General features: G+C 43.5%; 1 protein-coding gene across 14 annotated transcripts in view; it reads left to right on the top strand.

Annotated features, from left to right (window-relative positions):
- The first annotated feature begins 6067 nt into the window (after positions 1-6067).
- DENND1A (DENN domain containing 1A) overlaps positions 6068-22147 on the top strand; it is a 543118-nt gene continuing 527038 nt past the window's right edge. For 6 of the 14 annotated variants that reach the window (XR_010130361.1, XM_055351874.2, XM_055351871.2 and 3 more), the window contains exon 1: positions 6215-6319. Coding sequence is in view for 8 of the 14 variants with exons in the window: in XM_055351874.2 (XP_055207849.2) it covers positions 6303-6319 (17 nt within the window). In the remaining 6 variants the exon portion in view is untranslated. Of the gene's footprint in view, positions 6320-9692; positions 13322-22147 lie in introns of those variants that run through there. The other 8 variants (XM_031014508.3, XM_031014505.3, XM_031014512.3 and 5 more) reach the window with 5 other exon arrangements.

Below are 22147 nucleotides of genomic sequence, written 5' to 3'. Positions count from 1 at the left end.
ATAACTCCTACAACTTAACAACAACAAAAAACCCAATCTGATTGCAAAATGGGCAAAAGACTTGAATAGACATTTCCCCAAAGAAGATATGCAAGTGGACAACAAGCACTTGAAAGGATGCTCAAATCACTAATCATTAGAGAAATGCAAATTAAAACCACACCACAGTGAGATACCACCTCACACCCATTAGGATAGCTATTAGGAAAAAAGAGAAAAGAAACCCCAAACCCCAAAATAACAAGTGTTGGTGAGGAAGTGGGGAAATTGAAACCCTGGTGCACTGCTGATGGAAATGTAAAATGGGGCAACTGCTACGGAAAACAGTAGAATAGTTCCTCAGAAAATTTCAAAAGAATTACCACATGATCCGGCAATTCCGCTTATGGGTATTATCCCAAAGAACTGAAAGCAGGGTCTTGAAGAGATATTTGTACACTCACGTTCATAGCAGCATTATTCACAAGAGCCAAAAGGTGGAAACAACCCAAGCGTCCATTGGCAGAAGAATGGAGAAACACAATGTGATCTATACATACCATGAACTACTATTCCTTAAAAAGGAAGGACATTCTGACATATACTTCAACTTGAATGGACATTGAAGACATTATGCTAAGTGAAATAAGCCAGTCACAAACAAATAATGTACGATTCCACTTATATGAGGTTATATGAGAGTGGTCAAATTCATAGGCAGAAACTAGAATAGTGGTTGCCAGGAATAAAGTGGAGGGAAGGGAGGATGGGAGGGGGAGTTGTTGTGCCGTTTAATGGGTATAAAGTTTCAGTTTGGGAAGATGAAAAAAGTTCTGGAGGAGGACGGTGGTGATGGATGTATAACAATGTGAATGTACTTAATGCCATTGAAACGTACACTTTAAAAATGGTTACAGTGGTCAACTTTCTGTTATGCACATTTTACCACAATTTTTAAAAATGTATAAAAAATAGAAGGTGAGCAAATGCACCAACTGAATATCCTAAGTTCAAATTTAAGAAAGCACTTCCCAAATCTTGTTCCGTGGCTTATTATTCTTGAGGAATGTGCCTCAAAATAAGGGTTTTGTGGTTGTTTAGTTATTTTTTCAAAAAATATTTACCGGTCACTGCCTGCATGCTGGGCTCTGTACTAGATGTTGAGAAGTAGGTATGGACAAACCTGATGTGGTTCCTGTCTTTATCAATTTGACCATTTAGCAGAATAATATTCCCATTCATTGAAAACCAAACATAGAGCAAGAAGCTTAAATTCTTCATTTTGTTTTAACTTTGTAAAGTGGGTATTATCATCCTCTTATTAAAGAAGAAGAAACCAAGGCTCAGAAAATTTAAGTAACATTCTCCAAGTTCACCCAACTAGCAACCTGGGTCCATCTGGCTCCAGAGTCATAATAACCAAAAGGAGAAAGCAATCCAGGATGGGTGTGGTGGCTCACGCCTGTAATCCCAGCACTTTGGGAGGCCGAGGCGGGCGGATCACAAGGTCAAGAGATTGAGACCAGCCTGGCCAACATGGTGAAACCCTGTCTCTACTAAAAATACAAAAATTAGCTGGGCGTGGTGGCACACGCCTGTAGTTCCAGCTACTCATGTGGCTGAGGCAAGAGAATACCTTGAACCCGGTAGGCGGAGGTTGCAGTGAGCTGAGAGGTCAGCCGAGATTGCGTCACTGCACTCCAGCCTGGTGACAGAGTGAGACTCAAAAAAAAGAAAACAATCCAAATGTCCATCAGCTAAAACCACTGAAATGTGCACATTTAAAGTGGTAGATTGTATGGTTGGTGAACTACATTTCAATAAAAAATAATATAATCACAATTTAACGTATTAGGAACAACAGACCACTGAATCCTGGCACACAGACCATTTGTTCTGCTATTTCGTATTGTATAATTGGGGGCCAATAGAGCTCCCTGCAGTTGCTGTCTTCCCCTCAATAAACACAGCTCCCTAAATTCCAAGCAGAGAAACCAAACAGGTACAAAAGAGCAAGAGCAAGCTTGGAAACTGAGGAGCATCAAAGTGTCAATGCAGGTGGTATCATCCCTACCGTTGGACTTTTATCTGCTAGATCTGCTTAGCCTATTTTGACAACAGTCAAGAAGGCAAAGTTCCTAAATCCTTTCTCTTCACCAGAAGATTTACATTCCAACAATTGATTATGGCATGTATTTGGCACAGAGGTCTCATTTCATTTGAATGACGTCAGATTCACCTAGGTTTAAAGGAATTATAAAATCAATCAGCCACTGAATTATAGAACTTTAGAACCCAAAAGGACTTTGGAAGGAGGTCACCTGGCCTGATTCTCTTATTTTGGTTAAATCTGTGGCTTGCTCAAAATCACATAGCCAAGCATGGCTGAGCCTGCTGGGTGTCTTGCAATATCTATCCTCCCCTTCTTTCCTGGAAATGCCATTCCCTTCTCCCTACCTTTCAGCTGCGGACCTTATTGTCTGGTTGTCTGGAATAAAGGCTGTACTTTCTAGTGAGGTGTGGTTGCATGACTAAATTCTGGCCACTGGGATGTAAATAGAAGTGGTGTGAGTAATTCCTGGGAAGTACACTTAAAGGTCAGAGTTTGACGTGGACAGATCCTTCTTCCTTCCTGCAGGCTGGGCTGCAGATTAGATAGCTAGAGTTTAAGCAGCCATCCTGGACTATGAGGTGGAAATTCTTTTTGGAGAATCGGAGAGCAATAAGATAGAATTCTGGGTCTCCATTAATTATAGAATTGTCATACCAGCTCTGGAATGTTAATCGCCAGACTTTATGTGAAAGAGAAATAAAATTCTATTTTTTTAACAATTGTTATTTCATTTCTCTATCATTTACAGTTGAATTGAATTCTAACTGATACAGAACGTGAACAAACAAGTTGGGCTGAGAACTCAGGTCTCCCGAATCCAAGCATGGTACTCTTTATTATTATGTTTATCACTTTTACAAAATGTATTTATTTATTTCAGAGATGGGGCCTCGCTATGTTGCTCAGGCTGGAGTGCAGTGGCTATTCATGGGCATGATCATAGTGTGCTGCAGCCTCAAAATCCTAGGCTCAGCCTTAAACTCCTGGGCTCAGCCTCCTGAGTAGCTGGCACTACAGGAACAAGCCACGGAGCCAGGTACTTTTTTTTTTTTTTTTTTTTTTTTTTGAGACGGAGTTTTGCTCTGTCGCCCAGGCTGGAGTACAGTGGCATGATCTCGGCTCACTGCAAAATCCGCCTCCTGGGTTCATGCCATTCTCCTGCCTCAGCCTCCCGTGTAGCTGAGACTACAGGTGCCCACCACCACACCCAGCTAATTTTTGGTACTTTTTTTTAGTACAGACGGGGTTTCACCATGTTAGCCAGGATGGTCTCCATCTCCTGACCTCGTGATCTGCCCACCTCAGCCTCCCAAAGTCCTGGGATTACAGGCATGAGCCACCACGCCCAGCCTTTGTTTTTCCTTTGAGACAGTCTTGCTCTGTTGCCCAGGCTGGAGTGCAGTGGCGTGATCTCAGCTCACTACAACTTCTGCCTCCTGGGTTCAAGCGATTCTCCTGCCTCAGCCTCTTGAGTAGCTGGGACCACAGGCGCCTGCCACCACACCTGGCTAAATTTTTTCTATTTTTTAGTAGAGATGGGTTTTCACCATGTTGGTGGTCAGGCTGGTCTTGAACTCCTGGCCTCAAGTGATCCACTCGCCTTGGCCTCCCAAAGTGCTGAGATTACAGGTGTGAGCCACCATGCCCGGCCACTGGTTGCCTTATTAATTTTACTAATAAAAGCCAAACTGTGCTAAGTGTTTTGTATATAATAGTTGCTTTTAATTTTTGAGTCCTTAATATGTGATAATCACTGTTGAAATACTTTATAAATGTCACTAACTCACTTAATCCTCGTGTCAACTCACTAAAATAGGTCTATTATTATCACCATTTCCATTTTACAGACAGAGAACCTGAGACACACAGAGAAGGAATAATTCACCCAAGGCCATATATTTAGTAAGAGGTAGAGCTGAGATTTAAACCCTGGCAGTCTGGTTCTAGAGCCTGTGCTCTTTGCTCCTATGTTACACTCGCTCTTATGATGGAAGCTTCTCATCACTCTTTATGCCCATTTTACGGGGGAGGAAACTGAAACGTACACTTGTCTAATCATTTGCATAAAATCTGCCAGTCAATGCTGAAGCCAGAATTAGAAGCCACGTTCCTAACTCCCAGTCCAGTGCTCTCTCCTCAGACCACCCTGCTATCTCTGAGGCCACCTGAGCAGACACATAATCCCCACCTTCTACCTCCCTCTCCAACACACACACACACACACACACACACACACACACACCCCACCCAGCAGGCACCCAGACATTTTTGTGGCCAGGATGGCTACAACCTCCTTTGAAAAGCAGCCAGCTTTGCCCTCCACCAATAACTTTGTTTTATTTATAGTCTCCTGCTCAGAGCTTTTGAACTGGCTGCCCATTCCAGGGAAGATCTTGATAACAACTGTTCCTTGGAGAAGTTTCATAGGTGAATAAACACCACAGAGCTCCTGCCTGTCTAGCAGAGCTTTGCTCCTGGGGGTGTTTACAAGTCGGTATTGGTGTCTGGGTGCATAAGACTTTAAATTCAAAATGACAGTTTGGACATTTTCACTTTTTTTTGGTTTTAATTTTAAAAAGTTTACCCTTTGACTTCAACAACCTCAAGGCAGAGGCAAAAGGGAGAAACTATCTTTATTCAGAAGATGACTCCAACAGAAGAAGTCTTCTACGATTTATCTTCTTGCTTTCTTTGCTCCCAGCCTGGCTGGGAGCTAGGACGCAGGACCAGTTACATAGAGGCTATGGGGTGGGGGTAGGGTGGGGAGGCACTCCATGCATTTATAAGAACTGAAATGGCAGAAGTGATGAATGGCATTTCAGGACAGAAAATTGGAAAAAAAAAAAAAAAAGGAAAAAAAGCCTAATATTAAAAGTGTCTTTGGACTTGTGGCCAAAGGTGCCACCTTAAAGCATGACTATGTCACAGGTGTCTGGAATGATTCAGTCTGGACACTAATCTTGGCTTCCTCACTCGTTGCTAGTTATGTGACCTTGGGAATGTGGCTCAGTTTCCTCTTTGTAAATTAGGGAGATGAACACAGGATTATTGTGAGGATTGGCACTAATGATGTACGGAAATACTGTGTCTGATGCAGAAAGGGCACTTACCCGCTCATTAAAGGGTGGCTAATGGTAGCTGTGATTATTGCTTCCTTTATGATCCCTCTGGCCCTAGAGGGGATGAAATTGAGGTGTTCATGGAAGTGAGCCCCGAGGGGGATGAAATTGGGGTGTTCATGGAAGTGAATCCCAAGGGGGAGCAGGGGTAGGTAGCAGGCTGGTGAAGTCGGTTCTCAAATCCTTTCATTTGCATTGAGTTAATCTCTAACAGGGACTGTTGTGTTAACATGAGGCTTCCACGTTGGAGTTCCCAAAACGGCTGATAAAGGGAGGCAGAGGTCCTCAGGGGGAGGGTAGAGCTGAGCCACCACGTGGGTCCACGAAGCCCCCAGGTGGCTTTCCTGTAGGTATGTGGGGTCTCCTTCAAGCTCTAAGGGGAAAGGAAGAGGAAAGGCCTTCAGATGGGGAAGTGGACGGTGTGATGCAGAAGAGGTTCTGCACGGAACTTACTGGAAGGTGCGGGATGTTAAAGGGAAAACGTGTTTTCATGGAGGCCTGGGCGGGGGATTAGCTGTTAGAAGGGCTGGGTGGGAGGCCTCCAAGGGGAGGATGGGTGGCGGTTTCTTCGGGAGGGCTGGGGGTCTCCATGAGAGGATTAGGGTCTCTTCAGGGCGGCTGTGAGTGGAGGTTTCCAGCGGGGCGCAGTGGGGTGCAGATGTGTAAGGGCCTGCACAGGAACGCCAGAGTCCTCCGGGGCCCGCGCCCTGGGAGACGTGCGGGTGACCGCGCTCCCGCCCCTCCCCCACCGGCCGCGGCCCCGCCCCCGCGAGCGGACTACACTTCCCAGCAGCCCCAGCGGGCAGCGGCGGCGGCAGCGCAGGCGGGAGGGGCGGTGGTGAGAGGCGGAGGGGGCGGCGCGCGCCGGGCACGCGCGCCGGCGACCATGGCGTTCGCCGGGCTGGAGCGAGTACATTAACCCCTGGAAGCGGCGGCGGCGGCGAGGGAGCGAGCCTCGAGCGGGCGGGCCCCAGCCTGAGGGAAGGGAGGAAGGGGCGGGGAGAGCGCCAGAGGGAGGCCGGTCGGCCGCGGGCGGGCGGGCAGCGCAGCGCCGAGCGGGGCCCGCGGGCCCATGAGGAGGCCCGGGGACCATGGGCTCCAGGATCAAGTGAGTGCGGCCAGGCCGGGCGGAGCCGGGCCGGGCGCGGGGCGGCGAGGCCGGGCCAGGGCTGCAGGCCGCGGGCCGCGCGGGGGACTTGTTGCCGAGACCAGAGGGGCGCCCCGCGTGCCGGCGTCACGCTGGGAGGGGGACGGTTGCTATGGCGATCCAGGGAGGCGCGGGGGCGGGGTGCGCGCGGGGTGGCAGGGCACCGGGGGCCAGGTGTCCTCTCCTCACCTGGGGGTCGGAACAGCTGAGGTTACAGGGCGGCCCCCTCCCCGGGTTTACGGAGAGCCCCTGAAAATGGTCCTTCAACTGAGGGGAAGGGGAGTGGGAAAGCCCCGGAAGCACCTCCCCATGTTTGGGCATGTTTGGGGCGCCCCTGAGAGTTGGCAGGTCCGGAGAGGTTGCAGCCTGGCCGCTTGAGGCCTGCGGCCCCCACAGAAGTCGCGTGAGGTTCTTAGAGGGAGGGGCCGCTCATGGTGTGGCCACCTAAGGTGTGGATGGCCGGGGAGGAAGGCCTGTCTCTCTATTTCCCCCCTTTTATCTGTGAAAATCTCCACGCAGCAAGGTCCAAAGGCTGTGAAGGAGGATACCTCTGTGTTGTAACCGAGCACCTGCTCTTGATAATCGTTGGAAAGGCTTTGTAACTCAATCTGGCGAATTCCCTCACTCATTCATTCACCTGGAGTTCCCGGTGGAGGGTTAGCTTTCCGGGGAAATTGCTGATACATGTAACTTCAGAATCCACTGAAACATTGTTGCTGTCCTTGTAGACTTAGAAGTTGACTTTGGAAAATGCAACTCTTAAGCGGTCCAATTTGGGTGTGTGGCTTTCGACTCTATCTCCCCTCCCAGGCAGGTCCTCTTGTGGCCTCTCCCTTCCTCTGCCCCAGAACTGGAGATGTTTTATCTGTAATTACTAACAAATGTTCACTTTTTCCTCTGTGACTAATAGAATTGTTTAAGGGCATTAAAAAGCAAAGTTGACAGCATAGGCTTTTCTGTAAAATAACTTTCCTAGGACACTTTAAACCCTCTTACAGGAAAGTCTGTGGAATGTGTTTATTTCAGCATTTTGAGAATTGTACTAAGGAAGTTTGAAAGGAGAAGGGCCTTAAGGGTGAAACTAATAATTATTCAAACATTGCATCTCATGTCCAGGTGATGCCCGTGCAGTGTGACCCTTGCCCAGCCTTGCAGTCCCCCATGTGGTTAGGCTTCTCATTTACAAAATATGTATGAGATGCGCTGCAGCAGCCTTGAGACATCTGCTGAATGAAACTAGAAAAGTTTGCTTATGGTAATGAAAATGGAAGAGTCGCATGAACACTCTGTTAAGTCTTTATTTTTGTGGAAATGAGAAAAAAGTTAGAAGCATGCTCCAAACAAGAGCTTGAGAGGCTTGGGAGGTAAAAAGATGTCGTTTGTGAAACATTGGGATTAAAGAGGCACTCAAGTTTAGCTCCTGCTTCCAAGTAAGAGTTGTAAACTTGGATTTCAATAGCACTTAGAAACACTTTCCAGAAGCCAACTTAGAGTTGCAGAGTATGCGTGAGGACACTTACCCTTCTTGTTACACAGAAAAGTTCAGAAACTTGCCTGACATGAAGCAGTGAGTGTCAGAACCAGTATTAAAATCCAGCAAGTAAAAGTTCAGATGGCTAGCCATCAAGTCTCTCTGTTGCTCTCCAAGGTAGCAGGTTGACAAATACATTTCTCAAATGTGTTTTGTGGAACCCATCGCTAATTCTGAGCACTTGGGTTAGGGAATTTACTAAGGCATGGAATTGTATTAAGCGTGAAATGAGTATGAAGAATAGCCTTATTGATCTTGAAACTAGACTACTCTGTGATAAAAACTTGGGCTTGGGAAATATGTTAGCTTGTGGTGAAACCGAAAGAGAATATGAAGAGAGAAGTTATGAAAAGTAGTTGTGATTTATAGTGACTGTTGATTATGCAACTTCTGCCTGTAGCTAGGAATGGGGATGGACAGGAAATTACCCACTTAAGTGCTCCTCTAGTTGTTGGAGAAGACAGAGCTTTGGTTACTACTGGCTGGCTTTCCCTCCTAGCAGGGCGTTCAAGGTGTTCTCCTGGCTGTCGTGAAATCTAAGTGTGCAGGTTCCATTGAATAGGACAGTCTTGGAGGTAGGGGCAAGGGGGAGGGGTTCCTTTTGTTTTCTCTTGCTTATCTCTGATGCAGCAAGTCAGTTGACTAGGTGGAATCAGGTCTAGGTTCAAATTCCAGCTCTTTTTAATGCTAATTATGAAACTTTACACAGACTGCCTTTTCAACCTCAGTTTCCCTGAAGGTAAAATGGGGAGGACTGTGTCCAGGTTGTAGGGTTTTTATGAGCATTGAACACAGTATCAATGTAAATGCCAGGTCCATGTTAAAAACTCAGTAATTGTTAGGTTTTTTTCTTTTTTTTCACCTTCTGTATCAAAAGACTAAGAACATTACTGTATATTAGAAATGTCAGAGAAAGGTATGTTTAAGGTAATGGAGAAGAAAATTTTAATGACCAAGGAATTAGGCTGTTAACATGCAGAGTAGGGCTTAACATTGTCTCATTAAAAAATAAAAGTTGATTTAAAACAATATTGTGTGTAATTGTGAAGCTGGTGTCTGTTGTGGGATCAGTGGTAAAGCACGTGAGTTACTAGGCACAGGTGTTGAGATTTCGTGTTTGATCAGACTTGTCTTTTAAGTTTAAGCCTGGTTGAACACAATCTCTGTCAGGTACCGTGGAAATCCTTAATGTGAACCATTTCATGAAACCCTCACTACTGTCCAGTGGTGGCGATGCTATTTATTAACCACATTTTTCACATGAGAGAATGGGAGTTTATAGGCCTAAGATCAGATGCCATCCCCCAGACGCCTGCCTTGATACCAGTTTCCTGTTGCCACCCCCACCCCCTCCTGTTCCAGTCTAGGCCAGGTGCCCTTCATCCGTGTTTCTGTGGCCCCTTGTGTTTATCGCAGTCACGATACTGAATCTCGTTTCTTGTCTGTCTCCCGTACCATGCTGGACATAAACTTCTTGAGAGGAAGGACTGTCTTATTTATCTTTGAGTTCCCTGTGTCAGACTCAATGCCTGGCACATGGTTGTTTGAGAAGAGTTCATGGAATGCATTTAAGAAATACATTAGGAAATACATTAAGGTTCTAATTAAGACCGAGTTGAGTGTTTATCGAGTTAAAAAAAAAACCCTTGAGGAAGAAAAGTTTTATATTTTATAAATTTTTAAGGCAAATTATATGGTTTAGGCAGGTCTTTTACTAGATTATTTAGTTCTTTTTTTTTTTTTTTTTTTTGAGTTGGAGTTTTGCTCTTGTTGCCCAGGCTGGAGTGCAATGGCATGATCTTGGCTCATCGCAACCTCCAACCCCCGGGTTCAAGCGATTCTCCTGCCTCAGCTTCCCCAGTAGTTGGGATTACATGCATGAGACACCATGCCTGGCTAATTTTCTTTATTTGGTAGAGAGGGTTTCTCCCGTGTTGGTCAGGCTGGTCTTGAACTCCCAGCCTCAGGTGATCTGCCTGCCTTGGCCTTCCAAAGTGCTGGGATTACAGGTGTGATGTGAGCCACTGTGCCCAGCCTCATGTTTATTTTAATAAAGGAACATTGTCTTGCCTCAAATCAACATTTAATGGACAAAAAAAGAGAAGGTCACCAGTATGCAGGTAGCACCCTGGAAACCTAAATGTTAGTCTGTATGGACATTTATCTAGAAGAATAAAAGGAGCAGTGGTAACTGACAATCTTCAACAGGTATTTTTAAATCTTATTTAGTGTTTGAATGATCCCAGTGGACTGGAATGTGGTTAATATGAAGCAATTTAACTGATAATGCAGACACACAGCAGGAAACTATGTGGCAGTTTAATATTGCTTGTGGTGACATCCTAGAAATTGCTTCCAGGCACCAAGTGCAGGAAGTGGGCTGTAAGTAATCGAAGGAAGTTTTCTAAGTGAGTTTGAAGAAACGTGACATTTATGGACTCAGAGAAAAGCATACTCTAAGACTTGAGGCATAGGAACAGGGCAGGGCAGCTAATTTGGCCTTGTGGTGGTGATTATTCTACATTAGCCTGTATACCTGTCCTCTGTCCCTGTCAAACTGTGACCTCTGTGAGGTTAGTGACCAAGAAATTTATCCATTTATTCATCCATTTACCTACTGTAGAACTAAGAAGATTAAGCACATATTAAACAATAAATGTTAGTCATTATTATCATAATTAGTGGCAATACTGTGCCTGGCAGTGTGCTAAGTACTGGGGACACAAAGATGAACAAATATTTTTCTTTAAGGCTTTCTAAAGTAGTGGACACAAATGTAAAACAAAAACAATCCCTTCCAGACTCCCTCCCCACCAAAACAAAACAAAACAACAAAAAAAAAAAACAGAAGTATAATACAGTATAAGTTAATTGCAGTGGTGGAGATACCGCTGGTGACGAATAGGTGAGTAAGTGAAGAGAGACTGTCTTCTGGGGAGGAGGGAGGGTCAGGAAAGGAAGCCTTCACCAAGGGGATCATGTTTCAGCTGAGAGATAGGTAGGGGTGGTTAGCAGAGGGAGTAGAGGCAGTAGTGATGGTGGTGGTATCAGCAGAGGGAGCAGTACATATGAGGATGTGGCATATTAGGGAAATAAAAATATTACCATTTATTAGACACTTAAATGCCAGGAATTGTGTTAGACATTGGGAATTACAATGGTGAATAATACAGATTCACTCCTCACGGTGCATACAGTCTTGTGGACCTGACATTAAAAAAACCAGGTAAATTCACATAAAGCTATATGGATGTTCTATAAAGGAAGCACATGAGATGCTTCAGAGAAAACGATGGGAGCGACTGTCCTATTTTAGATAGAGTGGCGAGGGAAGGCCTCACCGTGGAGATGACATTTGAGCTGAGACTTAAAGGATGAGGAGGTATTAGTCATCTAAAGAGACTAGGCAAGACTTTTTATTCCAGGCCTTGAGGCAAGAAAACCTTAGGCATATTTCGGGAACAGACAGAAGGCCGGTGGGTTTGAGTAGTGACTGATGGCAGAGAGGCTTGTGGTGAGGTCAGAGGGAGAGACCCTGGGCAGGGCCTTGTAGGTTGTGGTAATCTGAAAACTGTTTAAGATACGAAATTTTGTAGTATGTAAATCTTATAAGATTACAACATAAGATTCACATACTATAATATTTACTTTTTTTTTTTTTTTTTTTTTGAGACAGTTTCACTCTGTCCCCCAGGCTGGAGTGCAGTGGTGTGATCTTGGCTCACTGCTACCTCCGCCTCCTGGGTTCAGGTGATTCTTATGCCTCAGGCTCCCAAGTAGCTGGGACTGCAGGTGCCTGCCACCATGCCTGACTAGTTTTTGTATTTTTAGTTTCACCATGTTGGCCAGGCTATTCTCAAACTCCTGATGATCCGACTGCCTTGGCCTCCCAAAGTGCTGGGATTACAGGCATGAGCCACTGTGCCCAGCCCTAAAATTTACTTTTTTAAGTGGTTTTAAGTATATTCACAAGGGTGATTGATTACCACTAATTCCAGAACTTTTTCATCACCCCAGAAAGAAACCCCATGCCTGTTAGACACTCCTCATTCCCCCAAACCCTTCAGTCCTAGGCAATCACTAATCTACTTGCTATAGATTTGCCTATTATGGGCATTTCATATATTAATAAATAGAATCATATGTAACCCTTCCTGCGTGGCTTCTTTCACTTAATGATTTCAAGATTTATCCATGTTGGAGCATGCATGAGTGTTTCATTACTTTTTACTGCTGAATAATATTCCATTGTATGGACATACAACATTTTACTCATCCATTTGTCAGTTGTTAGGTATTTGGGTTGTTTCCCCTTTTCATCATTATGAATGATGTTGCTATGAACATTTTGTGTGGACATACGTTTTTATTTCTCTTGGGTATATACTTAGGAGTGGAGTTGCTGGATCTTTTGGTAACTCTATGTAACATTTTGAGAAACTGTTAAAATTGTTTCCTAAAGCAGCTGTACCACTTTGTGTAAAGTGGTATTTTATTGTGGTTTTGATTTGGCCCAAATGAGTTACATAGAAAAGATCAGAGTAGACGGAGATAGGTTTCTAGGAAGAGGTTGGAACTTGAACTGAAAGAAAGGGGAGATTTGGAGAATGGAGGGGGATTACCAAAGGAAGACAAGTGGAAGTTATATGACTTGAAAGTGAGGATAAACCGATCTCGTTTCAAGAATAGAGGAGCAGTCTTGGCTTATGATAGCTCTGCTCCAGTTTGTTTTGACTGTTCTTTAAAGGATCCCATTGCCAAAATACACAAAAAAGTTGCTTTTTCTTGAGGCCTGTTGTATAGCACAACTAACTTATCTCTCTGCTTTGTGATGAGACCAAGAATTGGAATGTGACTTCCTTCCAGGCCTTCGTGCTCTAATGCCTATTCCCCTCTTCCCTTTCTCCGCCACAGTGCTGTCCTCCCAGTCCCCAAAGGAGAATGTAGAAAGACTTGGAGTGGTGCAATAAAAGTCTCTTTGAAGACCAAGCTCTCCATCATTAGTGCTCAGAGTCAGCCACTTGAATTTTCATGACTTTTCTGGAAAACATGTTGGTGCTACTCCATCACTCTTCTCTTAGCCATTGTAGTCAACTTAGAGGGGACTGTACAGCAGATAGGAAGGTTGAAACAGAAGGTAAGACCTGGAGTATTGCTCTAGGAAAGTATGTTTGCATTCAGTTATTAAATCTGTGTAAGTTCCTGGCTGGAGTTCCGGTTGCAGTTGCAAAGGTCCAGCCTTTTTCCTGGCCCTAGGGAGAACTAATCTCTGGGTTTGTAACATCCTTTTTGCTTAAAGGGGCTTTGTGGGGACATGGAAAGATAAACAAGGAAGAAAAATAAACAAAATGAAGTTGTTTTGTTCTCTACTTTTAGTGGAATCCGTACCCATTCTTTCCGAGTATTCAGGACTTGAAAAGGAGCCAAATAAAGTAAGAAAAGATATGTTAAAATACATATATGTTCCTATAGAAAAGAGAGGTGACATTCCAAAAGTTCATTTGGACGTTGGTTATGACATTTAGATTGTGTTTCCCTCTTCAGGATACTGTTACGTGCAAATCAGTAACTGTTGAGGGCAAGGCCATTCCAGATATAGCGAACTGTGTATGCAAAAGTCATGGGGAGATAAAAGGTAAAGCTGAAATACAGGATATAAGGATAAAGATTACAGGAGAGGAAGTTGATGAAGTAGGCATGTGCCAGTGGGATATGATGCCATTGAAGGGTTGAACTGGGGATGTAATATGATCAGATTTGGAATTTAGGTAGATTACCCTGGCAGCAGCAGTTTAGAACAGTGATATCTCTGGCTTTTACAAGATGACGCATTGGAACGTGAGAATATGTTAGAAATTGTATTTATTTTTATATCAACCTTCAAAGTTTGTTTTTGTATTTTTTAATGTATGTGTTAGTATAGTAAGGCATTATTATAATTTATGGATATTTATCAGATGTATGCTCACTTTTTTACTGATAGGAAGAATGCATGGAAAAAAATGGGAGGCCACTGGATTGTGGAACTGTGTAAATAGTTTTTACTGCTGAAGATCAAGGTCCAGAGCAAGGTTTTGGCAGTGTAAAGAAAAGGAATGATGGGCCGGGCATGGTGGCTCATGCCTGTAATGCCAGCACTTTGGGAGGCCAAGGAGGGTGGATGGCTTGAGTCCAGGAAGTTGAGACCAGCATGGGCAACATGATGAAACTCTGTCTTTACAAAAAAATACAACAATTAGCCAGGTGTGGTGGCATGTATCTGTGGTCCCAGCTACTTGGGAGGCTGAGGTGGGAGGATCACTTGAGCTCCCACAGAGCTCAGGAGACGGAGGTTGCAGTGAGTCAAGATCACGCCACCGCATTCCAGCCTGGGTGACAGAGTGAGACCCTGTCTCAAAAAGAAAAAAGAAAAAAAAAAAAAGGATGGCTTTGAGAGATTTTAAGTAGAAATGACAAGACTTGGTGACAAATTACATGTAAGAGGCAAAAGAAGAATCAAAGATGACTTGCCAAGGTTAGCAGAGTTATGTTACAAATGGAGTATTTGTGAGGTGAGGACTGGTTATATGTTTGCTTTTCTGAGGAAAAGTGAAAAGTTATAATTGGGATAAGGCATTTTAGTCTGCATTGAGAATGGAAGGAATCTTTGAGGGATCCATAGTGAATGTGTGTGCTTTATTAAATAAGTAAGACTTGAAGTGGGCTGGACTAAATTGCTGAAGGCAAATCTGTTCATGGTAGATTTAGAGAGGGGGAAAAGAAAAACCACCTTTTGAATTCACTTTAGCCACAGGAAAGGTTTGAGGGTGTTGCATTGATCTCGCCTAGGCTGTATGAATAAATGGAAGGAAGGAAACCAATCTAGAGAAGATACTGTTTGACTCCACGCTGGCAGTTCTTGAACTCCAGGGTGTGAGAGGAGCCAGGGGTACGTGAGCATTGGAGTACTGAGTTCCCAGAACTATACATTCTCCCTCTGAGGTCTAAATTTCTGAGCTTCAGGTTAAAAAAATAATATTTATGGAAGGAAGCTAATAAATTAACCTACAGGGTTGTTGTGATAATTAAAATAGATATTATGCCTAGTTCTTAGTGGAGATATGAGTGCTTAGTAAATGGCAGCTATCATTAATATTGCTTGGAGAGGAGAAAACACAGTTGTCTGAACAACCTGGAGTTAAAAAACAAGTTAAAAAACAGCAAGTATGTTCCTTTTTATAGTATTACAGGTTTTTTTGGTTTTGTTTTTAAAAACCAAGGTATTTGCTTCCTTTCAGTAAGAATGTTAGGATGACGTGTAGTGTATTTCACTGAATTTGTTTGAAAGATTGAGATGCTGATATATACAAAGCACTATCGCTCTTGCTGGTTGGGAAGAAAGGAAGCCTATAGTCTACGAAGACAGGTAAGATGAGCGTGCAAACAATTAGAATTATAACATTTAAGAACACTTATGTCCCCAGCCAGGCCCGGTAGCTCACACCTGTAATCTCATCACTTTGGGAGGCTGAAGCAGGCAGATCATTTGAGGTCAGGAGTTCGAGATCAGTTGGGCCAACGTGGCAAAACCCCATCTCTACTAAAAAAAAAAAAAAAAAAAAAAAAAAATTACAAAAATTAGCTGGGCATGGTGGCGCACGCCTGTAATCCCAGCTACTTGGGAGGCTGAGGTGTGAGAACTGCTTGAACCCGGGAAGGGGAGGTTGCAGTGAGCTGAGATTGCACCACTGTACTCTAGCTTGGGCAACAGAGCAAGACCCTGTCTTGAAGTAAAAAAACCACTTAATGTTCCCTTTATCATAAATATTGGAAATCTATTCAGTTTTATAAAAGATTTATACAAATAATTTATATTTATCTCTGTTTAACTGGTACTACTTTTCAGTCTTTTTAAAGTGTTTTTTGTGCGTGTGTGTGACAGAGCCTTGCTCTTGTCTCGCAGGCTGGAGTGCAGTGGCACGATCTTGGTTCACTGCAATTACTACCTCCTGGATTCAAGCTTCCTCTGCATCAGCCTCCTGAGTAGCTGGGATTACAGGCACCTGCCACCATGTCTGGCTAATTTTTCATACTTTATTAGTAGAGATGGATTTCTCCAGTTTGGCCAGGCTGGTCTCAAACTCCTGACCTCAGGTGATCCGCCCGCCTCGGCCTCCCAAAGTGCTGGGATTACAGGCTTGAGCCATCATGCCCAGCCTTAAAGTGATTTTTTATTGTTTTTCTTCTTGGTGCTTGAACCTATTTTTAAACTTTATTTTGGAAAATTTTAAACATCTATAAAAGTAGAATAGTATAATGAGCCCCCAAATTCCCATCAACCAGTTTCAACACTTAATTTATGTTTTACCTATTTTTATTTATAGATAACTGACTGTAACTCCCTCCCCTGCTCTCTAGTCCTGGATTATTTTGAAGCAAATCCCAGATGTTGTCATATCATCCTTTTTTTTTTTTTTTTTTTTTTTTTTTTCCTGAGACAGAGTCTCACTCTGTCGCCCAGGCTGGAGTGCAGTGATGCAATCTCGGCATGCTGCAACCTCCACCTCCCAGGTTCAAGTGATTCTCGTGCCTCAGCCTTCCCAGTAGCTGGGATTACAGGTGCGCACCACCATGCCTGGCTAATTTTTGTATTGTTGGTAGAGATGAGATTTCACCATTTTGGCCAGGCTGATCTCAAACACCTGACCTCAAGTGATCTGCCTGCCTCCACCTCCCAAAGTGCTGGGATTACAGGTGTGAGCCACCATTCCAGGCCCCAGATGTCATATCATTCTTAAATACTTCCATATGTGCCTCTAAAAGGTAGATTTTCTTTTTAAAAAACATAACATTTTCACACCTAAAAAGTTAACAAAAAAATTTAATTTTTAATTTTGTTTTTTTAGTTGAAGTTGTACTTTGTCACCCAAGCTGGAGTGCAGTGGTGTGATCTCGGCTCACTGCAACCTCTGCCTCCTGGGTTCAAGCGATTCTCCTGCCTCAACCTCCCCAGTAGCTGGATTACAGGTGTGCGCCACCATGCCCAGCTAATTTTTGTGTTTTTAGTAGAGACAGGGTTTCACCATGTTGGTCAGGCTGGTTTCAAACTCCTGACCCCAAGCAGTCCACCCACCTAGGCCTCCCAAAGTGCTGGGATTACAGGCATGAGCCACTGCACCCGGTCAAAAAATTTTAATGTTATTAAATATCCAGTCAGTGTTCAAAGTTTTTCAGTTATGTCAAATTTTTAAAAAATGGTGGATTCGTTTGAATCAGCGAAGTTCATACATTGCAATTGGTTGATATTTGCTGTCTTTTTCCCCCATGCAGTTTATTTTTTGAAGAACTGGGTTATTTGTCCTATATGATTTCCGTTGCATCCTTAAGGTTTGTTTAATGTATTCCTCTGTCACCTTTATTTCCTACAAATTGGTAGTTGGATTAAGTGACTTGATGAGATTCAAGTTCACTTTCTTGGCAAGAATATTTTAAAAGTGGTGATAGGTACTTCCATCAAGAGGTACATTATGTCTGGTTATCTCTCTTTGATCTGTTCATTAATTAGAGGTTATAAAATGGTGATATTTTGTTTCTATCACTTCTTCTTCATACTAGCTGGGATACTTGTAAAAAGAAACCTTTTCCATATCAACCATTTGCTTGCTCTGAGATACAGTTCATATAGGAAAGGCAGGGTAAATGCTTGATTTTATTAATTTTTTGAACATTTTCGAAAGGTAACTAATTTTTGAGAGAGGGGAGTGTCACTTTAAATGGATGTATTTAAACTTATTGGCTATATTTCAATCTGCTGTAGTTACTGTCCTCACTGATGTTTAATTTTTCCTATCTTTGTCCAGTGGGAATTTCTTTTTTTTTTTTTTTTTTTTTTTTTTTGAGATGGAGTCTCCCTCTGTCGCCCAGGCTGGAGAGCAGTGGCATGATCTCAGCTCACTGCAAGCTCCGCCTCCCGGGTTCACGCCATTCTCCTGCTTCAGCCTCCTGAGTAGCTGGGAGTACAGGCGCCCGCCACCACGCCCGGCTAATTTTTTGTATTTTAAGTAGAGATGGGGTTTCACCATGTTAGCCAGGATGGTCTCGATCTCCTGACCTCATGATCTGCCTGCCTCGGCCTCCCAAAGTGCTGGAATTACAGGCATGAGCCACCACGCCCAGCTTGTCCAGTGGGAATTTCAAGTGAACTCTGAAGTCCTTTTAACAGGATCCCAGTAGTTTCTTTTCTTTTCTTTATTTATTTATTTACTTTTTTGAGACGGAGTCTCATCCTGTTGACCAGGCTGGAGTGCAGTGACGCGATCTCGGCTCACTGCAAGCTCTGCCTCCCAGGCTCACGCTATTCTCCTGCCTCAGGCTTCCAAGTAGCTGGGACTACAGGTGCCCGCCACCATGCCCGGCTAATTTTTTTTTTGTATTTTTAGTAGAGATGGGGTTTCACCATGTTAGCCAGGATGGTCTCGATCTCCTGACCTCATGATCTGCCCGCCTTGGCCTCCCAAAGTGCTGAGATTACAGGCGTGAGCCACTGTTCCAGGCCAGGATCCCAGTAGTTTCTAATAGCTCCCTTGCCTTTTGGTATGACAGAGTGTCCCAGGCTCATCTTCTGTGTTTCCTCTTCCAGACCCAGTGTTTCTCTAAGGAGTCCTGGTTCCTTTTGGTGGGAAATAGTATTAGAAATCACAGCCTGGGATTTAGGACTTTTGGGGATGGGGTGGGTTTGCTACCAGGTCAGTCATAATTTCTAGGATTCTCCAGGGGTCAGAATTTGGGAATATGTGTGTGTGTTTTTAAAGGTAAATTGCATTATGTGTTCATATTGCTTTTTCCAGTTCTAGACTATAGCAGTTTTATTTAACCTCATCACTTTTACATTGGAATTTTCCATACCTATATCAAAGTCTTGATTTCCAACAACACCAACACCATTACTCTTTTGCTTTATCCCGCAATACCTAGACAGCTCAACAGCAGCACTAACATTACCGTCAACAATGCGATTACTGAAAATAGTTATGTTTTTGGCTTTTTAAAAGTTGGCAGTTCTTTTGGTCGTTAGGATATATTTCACTAGGACTGTAGTCAAATTACTGTTTTAAAGTCAGTAGAATTGGTTTTTTTCTGTGGTTGTGTCTCCAACTCAATACAAAGTTAGTTTTTTGTTGTTGTTGTTTTGTTTTTTGAGACAGGGTCTTGCTCAGTCGCCTGGGCTGGAGCGCAGTGGCATGATTTTGGCTCACTGCAATTTCTGCCTCCTGTGTTCGAGTGATTCTCCTGCTTCAGCCTCTTGAGTACCTGGGACTACGGGTAACTGCCACCATGCCCAGCTGATGTTTGTATTTTTAGTAGAGACAGGGTTTCACTTTTTTGGCCAGGCTGGTCTCCTGACCTCAAGTGATCTGCCCACTTTGGCCTCCCAAAGTGCTGGGATTACAGGCAGGAGCCACCACGCCTGGCCCATAGTTAGGTTTTTATAATTTTTTCTTTTAATCTGTTGGAATTACTGTTTAAAAATAATTTGATTTTTAAAACAATTACTTAAAATATTTATATTGTTTCAAAGCCAAAGCTACAAAACAGGCATATTCATAAGTCTTCTATCCCTCCCTACCACTGTGTTCCTTCCCTGACATAGGTACCGAGTTTGATTTTAGATTTTCATTTGTCCTTCCATTAAAACAAAAAAGGCAGCCGGGCACAGTGGCTCACGCCTTTAATCCCAGCACTCTGGGTGGTCAAGGCGGGCAGATCACCTGAGGTCGGGAGTTCGAGACCAGCCTGACCAACATGGAGAAACCCTGTCTCTACTAAAAAATACAAAAATAAGCTGGGCGTGGTGGCACATGCCTGTAATCCCAGCTACTCGGGAGGCTGAGGCAGGAGAACTGCTTGAACCTGAGAGGCAGAGGTTGCGGTGAGCCGAGATTGTGCCATTGTACTCTAGCCTGGGCAACAAGAGCAAAACTCTGTCTCAAAAAAAAAAGAAAAAAGAAAAGGCAAATACATAGATATATTCACATCTCCTCTTGCCAGGCCCTCAGATAAGTGATAGCATTCCATGTATACTTTTCTCCCCTTAACTTTTCTCATTTTATAATATATCCTGTAAAGAGGTCTCTCCTGGAAAAATACAGGGAATGTGGGGCTCTTCCTCATTTCTCTGTAGGACAGCAATAGTACTCCAATAGTCCATCCATCCAAGATGGACTATGGTTTATTCAACCCATCTCATACTGACGGGCATTTAGGTTGCTTCTAGTCTTTTATTATTACAAATGGTGCAGTAATGAATAGTCTTGTGTATGCACCTTTTTGTATTTTTACCATTATACCATTGCGATAGATTTTTCCAAGTGGAATTTGGGTCAAAGAGTAATTTTGTATGTAATTTTGCTAGATACTGTCAAATTCTCCTCCACAGAGATTGTGCCAATTCGTATTCCAACACGAGAATGCTTGTTGTCATACAGCTTCATCAACAGAGTGTGTTTGTCAAACTTTAAAAATTATTTTTATCAGTTACAAGTGCATGCAAAGTTACAAACATATATGGTCACGAATCAAATACATAATAAGAGCCTGTGATAAGCAACAATCCTCTACCCTATTCTTCCCTAGTCCCACTCTTTGGAGACAAACTCTTATTAACTGACCCTATTTTTAGTTTTTCTGGTTGTTAACTCATAACCATAGATACATCTCTCTCTGTTAATTAACTTCAGACAGTATCTGTTAACTCCTTGAAATGAAAGACAAGTAACTTTATAGTACTTCTCTCTTCTACTCATCTGATATTTTATCTATTTTGTGTTACTTTAATTTTTATAATGGTTATTAACTTAAACCTCTTTATTGTTCCATTAACCCTCAACACTGTCTTTTGATTTCACACTTTGTAAGGGGAAGGGTATTATCCTAGCTCTTCCTTCTACCTTTTCAAAGCTATGCTTTAACATTTATGTGGTCATTGAAATTTTGATCCATGACCAGAATCAAATCTTCTGTGATTTGTCTTTTGGTTAATTCTAAAAGTGGAATGTTATTATGAATATTTAAATATAAGTATTTGACTCCACTAGATCGGGTAGGGTGCTAAAATAACATTTTCATCCCATTTGAAGGAGAATGTTAATAACATCAGGGTCACAGTAATTTTTTTCTTGCAATCCATCCAGAATTGAAAATTACACTAAATGTCTTGGGCGTCATATATGGATAAGTTTGCATATATTTGTACAAAACAGCAAATTATTTGTGCACTAGCCCTGTAGAGAGAGCAGCCCAGGAGATCATGCAAGTGCTTTCATCCTCTTGTTGGCAGGATGGAAACCTCTACTTTGCAGCCTTTGTGGGGGCCTTGGCCTGGGTGCTAGCTTTTGGCCAGCAGAACCTGGCAACTGATGATGTCATAATCAGCATGGCTCCTGAGCTTGGGACTCAGGTTGAGATGGTTTGGATGTTTGTCGCCTCCAAATCCCATGTGGAAATGTGATTCCCAGTGTTGGAGGTGGGGCCTGGTGGGAGGTGATTGGGATCGTGGGGGTGGGCCCTCATGAATGGCTTGGCATCATCCCCTTGGTGATGACTGAGTTCTTGCTCTAGTAGTTCATGATCTGGTTGTTTAAAAGAGTGTGGCTCCTCCCCCTCCCTCCCTTGTTTCACTCTCACTATGTGACACGCTGGCTCCCTGTCACCTTCAGCCATGATTGTAAACTTCCTGAGGCCTCTCCAGAAGCAGATGCCAGCACTGTGAGCCTACAGAACTATGAGCCAATTAAACCTATTTTCTTTATCAATTACCCAGTCTCGGGTATTTCTTTTTTTTTTTTTTTTGAGATGGAGTCTTGCTCTGTTGCCCAGGCTGGAGTGCAGTGGCGCGATCTCGGCTCATTGCAAGCTTGGCCTTCCGGGTTCATGCCATTCTCCTGCCTCAGCCTCCAGAGTAGCTGGAACTGCAGGCGCTCGCCACCACGCTCGGCTAATTTTTTTTTGTATTTTTAGTAGAGATGGTGTTTCACTGTGTTAGCCAGGATAGTCTCGATCTCCTGACCTCATGATCCACTCACCTCGGCCTCCCAAAGTGCTGGGATTACAGGGGTGAGACACTGCGCCCGGCATTGCTATAAAGAAGTCGCAGGTACTTCTTTATAGCAATGGCAGGAACAGACCAACACAGGTGCCCTTCAAGACCTTGAGCTTGACAAAGGCCTTGATGGTCTTCATTTTTTTGGCCTGTGTCTTTTGACCCTTCTTGTGTTTCTTGG

Source organism: Gorilla gorilla, chromosome 13, assembly GCF_029281585.2.
Source record: "Gorilla gorilla gorilla isolate KB3781 chromosome 13, NHGRI_mGorGor1-v2.1_pri, whole genome shotgun sequence".
Classification (NCBI taxonomy): Eukaryota; Metazoa; Chordata; class Mammalia; order Primates; family Hominidae; genus Gorilla; species Gorilla gorilla.
This window is presented reverse-complemented; position numbering and strand designations above follow the sequence as displayed.